This window comes from Phycodurus eques, chromosome 12, assembly GCF_024500275.1.
Source record: "Phycodurus eques isolate BA_2022a chromosome 12, UOR_Pequ_1.1, whole genome shotgun sequence".
Lineage (NCBI taxonomy): Eukaryota > Metazoa > Chordata > Actinopteri > Syngnathiformes > Syngnathidae > Phycodurus > Phycodurus eques.
The window spans coordinates 3,768,229-3,782,393 of record NC_084536.1 but is presented as its reverse complement, the minus strand read 5'-3'; the positions used below and the strand labels follow the sequence as shown (position 1 = coordinate 3,782,393).

At 41.2% G+C, this 14,165-nt stretch overlaps 1 protein-coding gene across 2 annotated transcripts; it reads left to right on the top strand.

The window, feature by feature from the left end:
* Nucleotides 1-1,018: 1,018 nt before the first annotated feature.
* Nucleotides 1,019-13,685, top strand: LOC133410966 (transcription factor Dp-1-like). 2 transcript variants are annotated; one of them, XM_061692669.1, is made up of 13 exons: nucleotides 1,174-1,187; nucleotides 1,958-2,035; nucleotides 4,131-4,213; nucleotides 4,310-4,376; nucleotides 6,127-6,248; nucleotides 8,206-8,327; nucleotides 8,422-8,587; nucleotides 8,687-8,833; nucleotides 8,906-8,974; nucleotides 10,888-11,039; nucleotides 11,156-11,322; nucleotides 11,424-11,499; nucleotides 12,478-13,684. In XM_061692669.1, exons 3-13 carry the CDS (start codon nucleotides 4,202-4,204, stop codon nucleotides 12,614-12,616), a joined length of 1,239 nt encoding a protein of 412 aa, XP_061548653.1. In that variant the 5' UTR covers nucleotides 1,174-1,187; nucleotides 1,958-2,035; nucleotides 4,131-4,201; the 3' UTR covers nucleotides 12,617-13,684. The 2 variants fall into 2 exon arrangements, with proteins under 2 accessions (XP_061548654.1, XP_061548653.1); XM_061692670.1 differs by lacking the exons at nucleotides 4,131-4,213; nucleotides 4,310-4,376; nucleotides 6,127-6,248 and having other exon boundaries at nucleotides 1,019-1,187; nucleotides 12,478-13,685.
* Nucleotides 13,686-14,165: the final 480 nt, after the last annotated feature.

Sequence of the window (14,165 nt, the reverse complement as noted above, 5' to 3'; positions counted from 1 at the left end):
CAAATGCATTAACACGAAGAAATAATATTGTAAGTACTTTATTTACATGAAATGAAAAAGTCACCCATATAGAAAAAATAACACGTTTAGCACAAAGCTTGATCTTCCATAACAGTTAATAGTCAAATAATATCGAGTCTAGACGCATCGCTTCATCCCTGCGAAGCAAGTTGTGCCGCTTAGGAGGTTCAGCTTAGTTTTATCTGCATGAAAGCACTCTGCAATAAGTGTAGATGCCGCACAGACAAAATGTTGCTGATAGACTATCTGCCGGTGTCAGCCTTCCCTCATCTCTGTTTGTTTTCCAGTAGAGAGGGGGGGAAAAAAACAAAAAAACACCACTACATTACGACACAGCAAGACTCGTGCGCGTCAAATGAAAAGGAAGTCACTTAAGGTCATGACAGAAATAATACATAAGAGTATTGAGCAAACGTCTTTGCTTGTAATTCTCGGATGTAAACTATGATTCTGCCTTCATTTGTTCCTATTTCCCTCCCTTGCCTTTTGTACACTCATCCATACATCCTTCCTTAAACCTTATTTTCTGCCTTCAGTCTATCCTTTCATCCATCACACCTGTTTTTATTCATGCGGCCAGCCTTGTGTCACTTTTGCCTGCTTTTCTTCCTTTCTTCCACTTGAGACCTTTTTTCCTTCAACTTCCTAACCTTGTTAGCATTGTTGTGGGCCCGCTATCCTCTGATCAATAAAATTTAGTAAAACAAATATTACAATTTTGGTTGCAAATGTAGGTCAGCGCTTTTTATTGATAGTATTTAGACCAGCAAAGAACCCCTTGCTGACCATGATCATCCACCACCAAATTAATATATATAATGTTTCAGAAATAGCATAATTATTAAATTAAAAGGACATGCCCGAAGGTATCTCCTACTGATGGCAAGCCTTCAATGGAGCATACCACGCTGCGATACCACCTCCTTTGCAACAGATGGCAGTGTCCTCGATCTCAAACCAAAGCGCCGTCCAATCAGAACGCCGTTGTAAAAAGTAGGCGTGGGCTACTGCGACTGCTTTGCTTTCGTCTCGCGGAACGCGACCAATCAGATGCAAGTGAAGCCAGACACCGCCAAGATCAGATTGTGAGTCGCACTGCCGTAGCAAGGCTAACCGAGAGTGGACAGAAGAGGCTAACAACACTCGCTAACTTGTGGAGTGCACCGGTAAGCACGTATTTCCCCCCCCCCACCCCGTTTCTGGCCTCGCCGCCGACGTGCTCATGTGTGACGCGACTCGGAGGCTGTGTTGATGTTCTAAAACAGCCAAGCGATTTTGAAAAAGCTAACTCCAGCTGTCTTGTCGATGATATCGGTGCTTAGCTCGGCCGCTAGCTCAAGCCCGATCGGCTAACAAAGCGCCAGTGGGTTTTCAATGGTGACCGCGAGTTAGCAGCTTGCTAACAAACACGGCTATTGATAAGCCGCGATTGTTGTTGTTGGTTGTCACAATGTACGGGAGACTAGTTTCTCCAAGTAACCCGCCCTTAAAAATTAAAAAAAGTGTCCTAGTTGTGAGCGTTAGCGTTTCGAATGTGTGTCTTTTTAACGGAGAAGGATTGCAAAACAACTGTGACTTCCCGAAAGTCTTTAAAAAGAAACGAATCGAAACGGAATGTTAAATTAGTATGGAAGTTCTATTTTGGTGTACGTTTATCCGCGGTCAACTATTGTAAATAGCACTATTGTGAAGTTGCTGTGGTTCCTAAATGTAATACGAGGGGCCACCATTTGGCGTTGACAGGTGTGCATATGACGATTAAGATCACCCCCGCGACGACCGTTTTGACTAAATTTATATCACACACCGTATGCCCCCCCCCCCTTCCTGTCGCACAATTCGATTTTTAAACCAAATCAATTGAATATGAAATTATTCTTCCAGAATGCTCCCAAAGTATAGTTTGACTTTGCTCGCTATGTTTCCTGTTTGCTAGGGATTTAGACCTCCTCTTCCTCTGCTCTCAAATGCCAACAACAACGGCAGCCGTCGAAGAAGCAGCTGCAGTACACGCGTAAGTGCACACGATCTCTCCCGCTTGACTCACCGGTCCATTCGAACGGTGGTCCAAACGGCTCTGCGGCTTCTCCACTTTTAAGGGCGAGGGAGGGGGCGTGGGGGAACGGGGGGCAATGTGGTCCAGAATCGCTTTCAAAGCGTGCGTTAGCTCGCTAGCTAGCAGCGGGGCTCGATCCAGCCACGGTGGGTTAGCGGTATCAGTTAGCTAGCCGCACCTCAACAAAAGAGTGGGCCTAGCGTGCCGTTTAGTCGTCCTATACATGCGGCTATATGACTTTGTTGTTCATGTAAGTTGGTGTACGTGAAGTTGGAATCTTTTGTAGTGACCTGTGGCAGAAGTTCGCCTCCTCTCCTGCACTCGAAGTGGGCCTTGTACGCCCATAAACACTAAAAAGTTCATAACCTCTCTTTTTGCTATTTTCATTCTTTGTAACGGGAATGCAAACATGTGGTTTGGATACAAAAAGGGTTGGGTGTCCATTTGTATTGGGTCAGATTATAATGGTGTAAACTATTTGACTGATCATCCATCAGGCACACAGTTTTTGGGACAAATGACTTGTTTATCAATGTTTGTTGTTTCAGTAAGTATCATTGCTATATGACCCATGTATGTGACTGTTATTAGGGCTGTCACCATCAAATATTCTTTGTATCGATTATTCCAACGCTTAATCGAATAATCGGAGAAACCTTTATTTTTTTGCAAAGCCGTTTTTCCTGACCACTGTTTATTATCATCATTTTTTTAGTGATTACTCTTTGGTGCTGGGTAAGGATTTAACAAAACCAATTAAGCAGCAATTATGCAATATCACCCGAGAGGAAGTTATGTTGTACTCTCCAGCCTTTTTGAAAATGAGACCAACTTCTTGGGTACTGATTAAGTCAAAGGGCTATTCGTTATACACACATCTGAGGCTGCTTCCGGTCCAACTACATGTCAGTTACAAGTTGTACTGCGGCTTCAAAGGACGATTATTTCCGTAACAGATTAAACTGACTTCTGTTTTTCCCATAAATGGAATATGATTCAGTTACTGTATTGGGCCGTAACATGTCTGAAAATAAGGGAAAATGTTGATCATTCTTTTCAAACGCAAACGCCGCTGTTTACAAATGTCTTATATTTATTAACCACTAAAGATAATCGGTCTTCTTTCATGAAGGATTACAAAAATCAGAAAATACTGTCGAGGGGCTGAAATCAGAGTATTTGGTCATTTGTACGTTAAACAATGGCTCTAAATGATTACAGTGGACCCCTGGTAGTTGCGAGGGATAGGGACCCAGCCAAGCTGCCATTGGTGAATTAATGCGAATAATGGATGCCCCCCAAGATGATATAATTTGTGATAAGGGATAAAGTTGTGATTGCCTATATTTGTAGTTAAGACAACATATATATGAGAAACTATGATCATTGAGTAGCATTTCATACACTTACATCCATTAAACATTGATGTATTGTTAAAAATGCGGTTCTGTACAGTACAGGAAACCGCTATCGGCAAATTACGCATCTCTCGCCGGTGCCTCCTTTTCTTGTTCCGTGTAGTTAAGTCGGTGCCTCCCACTCTCCACTACCATTCTTCTGTTATTGTGTTACAAAAAATAACAGGTTGTGGCGTGTCCTATTCCTGTGGCTAACGCGTGCTAAGGCTTTGAGCTAACTGGTTAGCACATCGCGAAGAGCGAGTATTAGCAAATAGATCCAAATGATGTTTCGTGCATCTTGTTTGTCCGTGAGGAGTGGAGAGTCCACAGGAGCTCGGCAGTTTGTAGTCATTTCCTTCTCCTGGCTCCCACACACACGCCTCCGCACTTAAAAGGCATTTCTGACTGGTTGGCAAACAGGCAGTCATTGGCTGACTGTAGGCTTTGCGTGTACTGACCTTTCAAACACAGTAGGAGCGCTTATGCGTCTGTTTTTTTATTTAAAAACTGCTACAGTGCTATTTAATACCTTGGTCCGATACTGGTATCGGTACTTGGTGCAACACTATGGTCAACTATTCATTTTCTTGTAGCACATTAAAGTTGTCATATCTATCCATCCATCCATCTATCGGGTCTGTCTATCTCTTAAGAGTCTGAATAGTGAAACAGAAGAAGAAATCCCTTTCCAACTGAGGCTCAACTTCCCCGGTCCTTTGGGATCATGGCTAAAGATGTAAGCGACTACACGCCCATGACATGAAGATATGATGACCTAGTTCGGACGATTGGATTATGAGGGGATATTATTTAATGTTCCTGTTCTTTGCAGGCTGGTCTAATAGAAACGAATGGAGAGCTGAAGGTTTTCATTGATCAGAATCTGAGCCCCAGCAAAGGTAGGAAGTGAGAGTTTGTACAACACACTTTAAGTCGCACATTCATCAAAAAAGTATAGAGGAACCTTTAAAGTTGAAATCTTACAAGTGAGAGTTAAACAAAACTAAACACCAAAACAAAAATCAAAAGTTGCATAAAAACACAACTGTGAAGTTGGAATTCCTGGACTTTCGACTAGGAAAAACGACCACTCGAGTTCCGTGTTGCAACCCCTGCGTAGCTCAAACTACCCTGACTTCACTCTGACATCACACAACAATGGCAGCATGAATGTCAAACAATGATTCAATTAAGATATAACCTGTATTTATTGATTAAACTCAATATCTCCATTTATTTTTATTTACACGTGTCCTACCAACCCCTATTCCAATAGTTGTGACCTTTAAAATGTAAATAAAAACAGAATACAGTGATTTGCAAATCATTGTCAAGCTATCTTTACTTGAATACGCTGCAAAGTAGGGGTGGAGAAATTCATTCATTACATCGACCTAAGATCCAACTGCGTCGATCTGTGGTCAGCAAGTTAGCCTTCTGGATGAAAATATATAGATTTAAGCAGTTTTAGAGGGTGATAACTCAATTTGACCAATACTAGGAAATAACGCACTGCGGACTTTATCTGAAGATTTGTATGTGTTGTATTCCCAACGAACTTTTGATACTTTTTACTTAGCTTTAATTTTCAGTTAGCACACAGCAATTTGCACAATGCTACCTTCTTCGTCTCATTTCTTCCTCATTTCCAATATGTGAACCTCATCTAAACACTCTTCTCTTTAGTGTCCCTAGCGGTTGGACCGAGACACCACTGTGGGTGTGTTTTTAAGCACTTTTATTAAAGACGTCCTGTCAGGTGGATGGCAGATGAGAAGGGGGCGAGTGAGTAATTATCAAAATGGCTGCGTGTGTGTGACTCGACATTGCGCACATTGAAGCCTTTCGAGCTCCTTAGCTTAGCTCGCTAGCCTGCTGAATGGAGACTCATTTGTGATCAACACTTCGCTCAGCAGAGATAAAGCGTGAGTGTATATTGTTGTGAAAATGTGTACAGTACAAATGTTGAGAGCGTTGCTGAATGCGCAACCCAGTGCGGCCATTGAAGAAATAGTTGCCGCTTTTAAAAGCAAGATGGCAGAGTACGACGAGCAACTCTGTCGCAGAAAAGAGGAGAATGAGCGACGTCAACTACTGGACACGCTTTCCAAGCCGTACGTTTTGCTACAAAGAGCAGTTTTATTCACATATTTAGCCCTCTATGTATTAACACTTTTCCTAAAAGCGCTACAGTGAAAAGTGCAGAGAAAGGACAGAAAGACGAAAATGGAAGAATCAGTAGTTAATTCGCTGTCTGTGTGCTAAGCTGTAAGACACAACACACCTAATGTACTATGATATGGTTTCAAAAAAATAAAAAGCGCGGCAATGGAGGGAGACAGTGGTAGAAATGTGGGATTTTAGAATTTTTAAGAATAAAAAAATGTTACCTTACAATAAAGTATAGCATGGCTTCACAAGCTTGACTTGTTTCCCATCTCCTCCTCTTTGGCAAAGCCAAAGCTTTCTTGTTTTTGCGCCTTGTTACGTTTAAAAATTGTTTTTCCTGTAAACAAATTGGTTGACCTGCTTCCCCCGAGAAGGGATAGCATTCAACGTTAGAGGTTCCACTGTATTTCTGTCTTCTGTCAGCTTGGACAGGAGGGGGCGGTGTGGACTCATTGCTTGTCCTCTCACGTGTCCTGTTAGGTGTCCTGTCTTTGGTTGCTGTCCAGCCTGCCACCGCCCCCGTGGCCAAACAGCTTTTGCCTAAAACGCTTGGGCCGTCCAACGTGAATATTGCTTCACACATGCAGCATTTGCCACACATGGTAAGTCCTTAATGTCACAAAGTTTTGTCATGGATTTCACCAGACACCGCTCACCATCGTTAAAACAGACGCGTTTGTGTCACACGTGATGGTGATAATAATCAGTGACGATTAATACACAGTTCTGTTCGCCAGCCTTCTATGGTGTGTCTTGCCATTGTGTAAGCCCCCCCCCCCCCCCCCATTATCATTGTGAGGTGACCTGGCGGGAGAGTCGCTGAGAGTTGATCCTAAGCTTATTAACCACTACAGTCAGCAGGATTGCAGCCATCATCCCATTATATACATGGAATGTATACATCATGACAATCAGCTTAGATATCACCTTAGTAAGGAATCGTGCCTGCCTTCATGATGCCTCAGTTCTTTAGCACAAGGGAAGCACATTGTTTCTTTCACTTTGGTCATCAACCCTGTCATTGGTATTTCAGTAAGACATCACCTCAACCGTCCAAATGCTGCTCAGGGACTGTTGTTACATTTAAGCATCCGTTTATTGTCATGCAAATGCAAAATGAGTTTTACAAGTAAATGGTAACAGTCAAACAATAAAACAAAGTGTATAGTAATCAAGTTCCTTACCTTTCATGGACCAATTTCTGCATAATTATTATTATTATTATTTTTTTAGTTCTATTGTCCTCATTACCATTTCACTTTTTTTGGGTCGTCATTGTTACCATTGTGAACATGATTCATGTGCATTTTCATTCTGGACTCTTGATTGGCTTTCGGACTTTATTTATTTGAAACGTTAGAAAAATCTGGACTTTTTCCACTATTGAACTCCTGAAGATCTGTGGGTCTGTATACTTCACTGTATACTGTTGTAGTAGCAGGGAGACATTTAGTTTTTGGGGCATTTAGAGCCTAGCTGCTCGGCATGTTTTTTTAAATTTTTTTATATATATAAAAGTTGTCCTTTATTTGATAAAAAGGAAACACTGCCTTGAGAAAACCAAGTTGTGAGGACTGGCTTGTAAATAAACGAATCACTTCGTCAATATAGTGAAAGACAACATGATCTCACAGCTGTGCCGCAAGTGCAAACTTGCTGTACAGACAGGTGCGTGCACCATAAGTGACCATGCAAAAACCCAAGTGTTGTTGTCATGATACCAACATTTTGGCTTCTATACCTGTATAAAGTACCTCGATGCCGATACTGAAATTATACCATGGCAAAAAAAAAAACCAAAAATCAACAATATGTGTGAGTTGCGTTTCTTGTTGTATGCTGAAGAGCGTTTCATGCAGACGTGCAGTGGTTTCCCGTCTCTCCTATCCTTATTAATTATTATACCAGAATATAAGTATTTAACACTTAGCACTGCTCCGTTTGTGCTAAAATTGTGTTTATAGTTACTGCATCATTGATGCAAATTTTCATCAGCCTGTGTATGGAGTTTTGCATTGTTCCATTAAGCTAGCGGACTTGTTTAATTCTCTGTTTTGCGTGTCAGTTATTACAGTATTATTAAAGTGGGAATGACAAACAGCCATCTTGAAGCATGCACGGTTTGCTTCTTATTCGGAGAATAGTTCGCTATCTGACAAGCTGCACACAGCACAATCAGGGAGTCCAGTCGCTGATAAAAATACCGGTACTGAAAAAATGGGTTATCATATCATTTTTTTGACAGTGAGGTATTGCTGTACTTGTTTTTTTTTTTAAAGTACCAGAAGACTATGTAACCCTACTAGGTAGGGAATGACTAGTTCCACCTCCAAACTGGACTGTGTCTGAACGCTGTCCTGTGTTGTTAAAAACCAAGAAACAGGACTCCCAAATAGAAATGGTACAAGTATTTGTACAAATAAAAGCCTCGCCGCAAGTAGTCGTCCACTTCATATAAACACCTGGTGCTCTGCGGTTGAGTGAATAAACACACCTGGCCACTATTTGAGGAAATGTGCTAGGTTGAAAAGGATATTATCTCCCACTTTACTTTTCCAGGTGATTGGGACACCTCAGAGGGCAACAGTATCCAATACTATACTGGTAAACAGCCCCCACACACCCAATTCCCAGTTCCTCACTCAGACTCAACCTTCTGACACCTCTCCTTGGTCGTCAGGGTAAGTCCTCCAAAGCTCGTTGGGGATTTTTTTACATTTTTAATTTTTTTTTAAATCAAGACATGGACCAATGAGCGTGCCATTGTGTTTACAGGAAACGTGGCAAGAAAGGCGAGAAGAATGGGAAGGGCTTGAGGCATTTCTCCATGAAAGTGTGCGAGAAGGTGCAGAAGAAGGGAGTCACCACCTACAACGAGGTAGCAGATGAGCTGGTGGCAGAATTCAGCTCGGGCGACAACCTCATGTCACCCAACGACTCGGTGAGAGCTGCAACTGCACAATGATGCAGACCTACACGCACATCGGGAACTATAATGTACTCGTTGTCTTGCTGACGTTTGAAATGTTTTTTCTTTTAGCATGTGTATGACCAGAAGAACATTCGACGGCGTGTGTACGACGCCCTCAACGTCCTCATGGCCATGAACATCATCTCCAAAGAGAAGAAAGAGATCAAGTGGATTGGCCTGCCCACCAACTCGGCGCAAGAGTGCCAAAACCTCGAGGTACTGATGCGCAGTCGTTAGAAGTCTCTCTGCATGTGTTGTCTCTGCAAGTATTGTTTTTGTCGACGGCAGGTGGAGCGACAGAGGCGTCTGGAGAGGATCAAACAGAAACAGTCGCAGCTTCAGGAGCTCATACTACAGGTGGGAGTGATTGAGAAGCCATGTTTCCTCAAAGCTGTACTGTTTGGTTTGGCTTGGTTTGCCACTGTATGTATGATCAAGCTTCTAGCAGAGTGTCTTGTCTCTGGCTCCACCCACCCACTAATGTACACCACCATGCTACAGCAGTTGGTGCCACTCTCAGCCAATGAGTTTCTTTTTGCAGTTTTAAACATTTGAAACAATTGCATACTGTACTGCTTTGCTGATACGGAACATGGGTTACTCTAAAAATGGGGTTTATTGAGGAGGGGTGGGTTGAGATATTACAAATACAAATAAGTTATTGTGCAGATTTTTATTTTCAAATGTTTTTTCTTAAAAATATGTGAGGTGACATATGTCCGCATGGACATGAAAATAAATCTTACTGAATCAATGTCAAAACATTTGAATTGATATAGAATTAAACACAACCTAACAAATCAAAATTTAATTGAATCTCAACATAATCCAAATCAAATCCAATCACAAGGATTGTAACAATACCAGCGCACTGGTACTGCCACACCCACCAAATTTGAGGGGAAAAAATATATATATATATAATTATTATTTTTTTTAATTTATTTTTTTTAATACGTCTCGTGCGTTTATAAGCCTGGCAAATAACACATACAAATACAAGAGACAACAAAATCCGCTCTTCATTTGTGGGTTGTGACCGAAAGAACTTAACAGATAAAGCGGGCGAAATGAGTTTTCTGAGCAATGTGTCCGCGGTAGGTTCTTAATACCCCAGTTAGTTTACTGTAAAACTAAACGCACGACAAAAAGAATGACTCACATTGATTATTTAAATACAAGAGACGCATCATTTTAGAAATTGCCAGCTCATGCTATTATTCAAGGGGAAACCCTAATGACAGGCTCGCTAACATTAGCATTAGATCACGGGAGGGATTTGCCGTCAGCTAACAAATATTTACACACAAATGCTGTAGTAACACATACAGTCATGCAATAGATACACATACTCACAGGCATATTCTTCCTAATTTGTGCAAAACAAGTTCAATAAAGCTTTATTGAAAATTTCTTCTTCTACTTTTTTGTTTTTCTTATTTTTTTAGCTTCCTGTAATATGGAACTCTGCATGCATCGCACCACACTGGCCCCAAGGGGCCAAGGTGTGTACAGCAGGAACAGCAGATAAAAAGACACAAATGCTTTTTTTCCCCCCTGATTGACATGAAATCAGACTAAAATATTCCTGTTTTAGGTTAATTGGGATTACCAACATTATTTCTATTTGCTAAATAAAACGTTTTTAGCCATGGCTGTATTTGTTTTTCTTTGTTCTTTTAATTTATATGTTTTAATATTTGCAAATTTCTGATCGTTCTATTAAAATATATTTAAAGTTGAGTTTTGGTAGTTAAATACGAAGTTTAGAAATCAATGAATAATCATTTATTAATCGTGTTTCCAATATCATTTGAAATAATCGTGAGCATTACTTTTTCCATAATCGCCCAGCCCTAGGTGTGACGACTTTTTTTTTTAGGCGCACCGTTGAAAAATTAGGTCGTATGTGTGCTGAAATTAGTAGCGCTCTGAAGCCCTGCTGATCGCTTCAGCGTGGATTGATTACTCTGGTCTGTTGGTAATGTTATTCTTTCACTTTTAACCTAATTATAAAACTTGACAATTGATTTTCCTAACATTCAATGTATAACCACAAAACCAATATACTGCCCGAACTGTGGATTTCAGTGAACCGTTCCACCTCTAGTATGTGTGATTTCCAAAGAAAATGTACGAATACAGTCATGGAAACGTAATGAGTGTATAACACAGACTAATAATGCACTGTGATTTTGTTTGTTGCTGTCGTTTTGTAGTAACAGTGATCCATCTTTATTTGTTCAAGGCAAGTTTTTGTTGTGTTGCAGCAAATAGCCTTCAAGAACCTGGTTCAGAGAAACCGACAGAGCGAGCAGCAAGCGAACAGACCTCCACCGCCCAACTCCATCATCCACCTACCCTTCATCATCGTCAACACCAGCAAGAAAACAGTGATCGACTGCAGCATCTCCAATGACAAGTATGCCATTTAGCGACCACGCACATTGACAACGATATCAAGGAGGAGAAATGTACCTCGATATGTTTCTCATGAACACTGGATCCAAATATTTTTTTTCTGTTCTTGATCGGCAGGTTTGAGTACTTGTTCAACTTTGACAGCATGTTTGAGATCCACGACGACATTGAGGTGCTGAAGCGTATGGGCATGGCTTGTGGTTTGGAGGTGGGCAAGTGTTCTCCGGAGGACTTGAAAGTCGCACGGAGCCTGGTGCCCAAAGCTTTGGAGCCCTATGTGATCGGTCAGTCTTAATAGCGTTGTTGATGTGACGCGCGGACAAACAGAGCTCCTACTTTTCCTCAAGAATCACAGTTTCACTTGATGATGTCTCTCCTCCTCCAGAGATGGCAAAGGGACCCATCAGTAACGTCTACATCACTGGAGGGTCCTCTGCGAATGGAGCCCGTTACACAGCCAGGTGGGAGACATTTCACTTTCTTTGGTTATTTTTTTGGGATGGTTTGCCCTTTTATCTTCTAAAATTCCTCTCCAGGTATTCTAACTGTTGGAGGTACTGTTTTAATGAGCCAGAAATTAAACCAGAAATGGAACCCAAACTCATTGACACAACAAATAAGTGTTTTATCCATTTATTTCCTTGAAAAAACTGTAATAATGTAAATGTAATATATTGATGTAACGCTGTTTTGAAATGAATGTTAACATTTGCAACCACCTACTAGAGTTAACGTGTCTACAATTCGTATAATAAATACTGCAGGTTTGCTACCAAGGCAGATATGGCTAACTAGCATCACGAACATTAGCTTGTTTCCCCTCTGCTGTTACTTTACAAAGTGTAAGAACAGAAGTATTTCAGAGCACTGAGTACTTTTACTGTTGTACTACATTTAGATTTTATTCAAGAATTATAATTTTTTTGGAGGAATGTACCAAATAATCTTTAAAAATAAAACCGATTGCATTCAACATTTACCCCCAAATTTTAAATTTTAGAACCGTAAGTGCGATAGTGTGATACCATGAAACTGCAATATTTTGCTCAAGTTTGTCATGCTGTCAGAATCTGATATGGCCATACGTACTCAGCAGTCAATCACGGGCTACATGTAGAGAACCATTCTTATCTGTGGATAATTTGTAGTCTTCAATTTCACCGAAGAAGTATGTCTTTGGTAATAATAATAATAAAAAATACATCCATTTAAGTACATAGTCCATATAAAACTATACAGAAAAAATGAACAAAATATATTACAAAATCCAAAAACGGACAGTATTTTTCATTAAAAAAAAAAGGTAATAATCTGAGGATGCATGCCTTTCATTGGCCCGCCCGCAGCCGTACAAAAAGTCTCCATTGTTGTCCCTGAGGGTGTAATTTTATTTTTTTATCATTGTCTAAACGTGAACATCTTTTTCCTCCTCTATCTAGCGACGGCTGCCCTGACGGCACCATGGCTTCCAGCTCGAACGACTCTCACTACAGCGGCTCTCGCGTGGAGACCCCGGTGTCCTACATGGGTGATGAGGACGATGAGGACGAGTATGACGAGAATGATGATGAAGACTAACCTGTGTACGCCTCGCCACTTCAATAAGCACAGTCTCTCAAATGCGCCACCATGGGAACGTAGTTCCCCCACCCCCCACTGCCTCCTTCGCCCTCCCCCGTCCCTCTCCCATGCCTGTTTTTCTGTCTGGCTTTCTCAGGGCTGTAGATGAGGATTGAAAGAACGAGGGGGGCCGTGCGTCAAGTGCCCCCTTGTCTCTTGAATCACTTGTACGTTCACCGCATCTCTGGAGGAGGGTTTTGTCTCGGGAACTGTAGCGCGTGGCCTGACCTAAAAAGCTGAAGTCGTTGTGTGTTTAGCTCATTTTTCTCTAAGCCATCCCATGAGAAACAAAACAGCTGTTGGAGAATTACAAAAAAAAAAAAAAAAAAAATGTACCGTTGTGCTGCTGTTCCCTATGGCAACATGATGATCTTTATTGTTCAACGATGGCCAAAGTATTTGCTCAAACATGCCGCCATGAATTCACAATGGCTCGATAAAGTTGGCATCCTACGATGGGGCTCCATCATATGTGTTGATGTTTTTGTTTTTGTTTTGTTCTGGGCAAGAGGTTGAGATGGTTCTTCCAATTTCTCACTGTATTGAGCTGGCTGGCTTCTGTTCTTGTAGGAAACTGCTTCCTTTACCTTATTTGCTAGTTTTGTTTTTTGTATTGCGCAGTTGAGGAATTCTTATGTGGGCCGTGTGTGACACCTTGGTAGTGTTTACAAAATAATGGCACGAGCAAGGTAATGATTTCCTAACCCAGGTTCCTGATAGGTAAATAAGATTTGTTAATGACATGTATGAACCCTGTTGATGATTGTAGCTGATAGTATCCTTTAGAGGCCAGTGATAACGATACTAGACCATCAAACAATATCCATGTAACTGTGTTTTTGTATAGGTCTTTATGTACTTCCATCAAAGATCTCCCTTTTAAAGCTGAGCAACACATTGTACTGACTTCCAAATACCTTTTTCTGTAATCTAATATAAGTTTTCAAATTAAATATAGATTGTTTTAAAAGTTCCTGTAAATGGTCTGAATAATTTGCAATTAAGACAGTGGGTTTATTTGGGGATGGCCATCATAATTGATAAATTGATCCTTTTACTGTTGACTTGGCAGCATCTTGGCTGCAATCGACAGCGGCGCTATTGATCTACTCGAGTTTGCCTTCTCAAGAGCAATGTATCACCTATTGGCAGCATTCTGATCGATTAACAGAACATCCACCCATCCATCCATCCATTTTCCGTACCGCTTATCCTCACTAAGGTCGCCGGCGTGCTGGTGCCTATCTCAGCAAACTGTGGGTGAGAGGCGGAGTACACCCTGAACTGGTCGCTAGCCAATCGCAGGGCGTATTGTATTGACAATCATTCATTCACACTTACATTTACACCTATGGGGAATTTAGTCTTCAATTAATCTACCATGCATGTTTTTGGAATGTGGGAGGAAACTGGAGTACCCGGAGAAAACCCACACAGGCACGGAAAGAACATGCAAACTCCAGAACATTATGAGAAAAAGTATCACATTCCATAAAAGATTTTGATT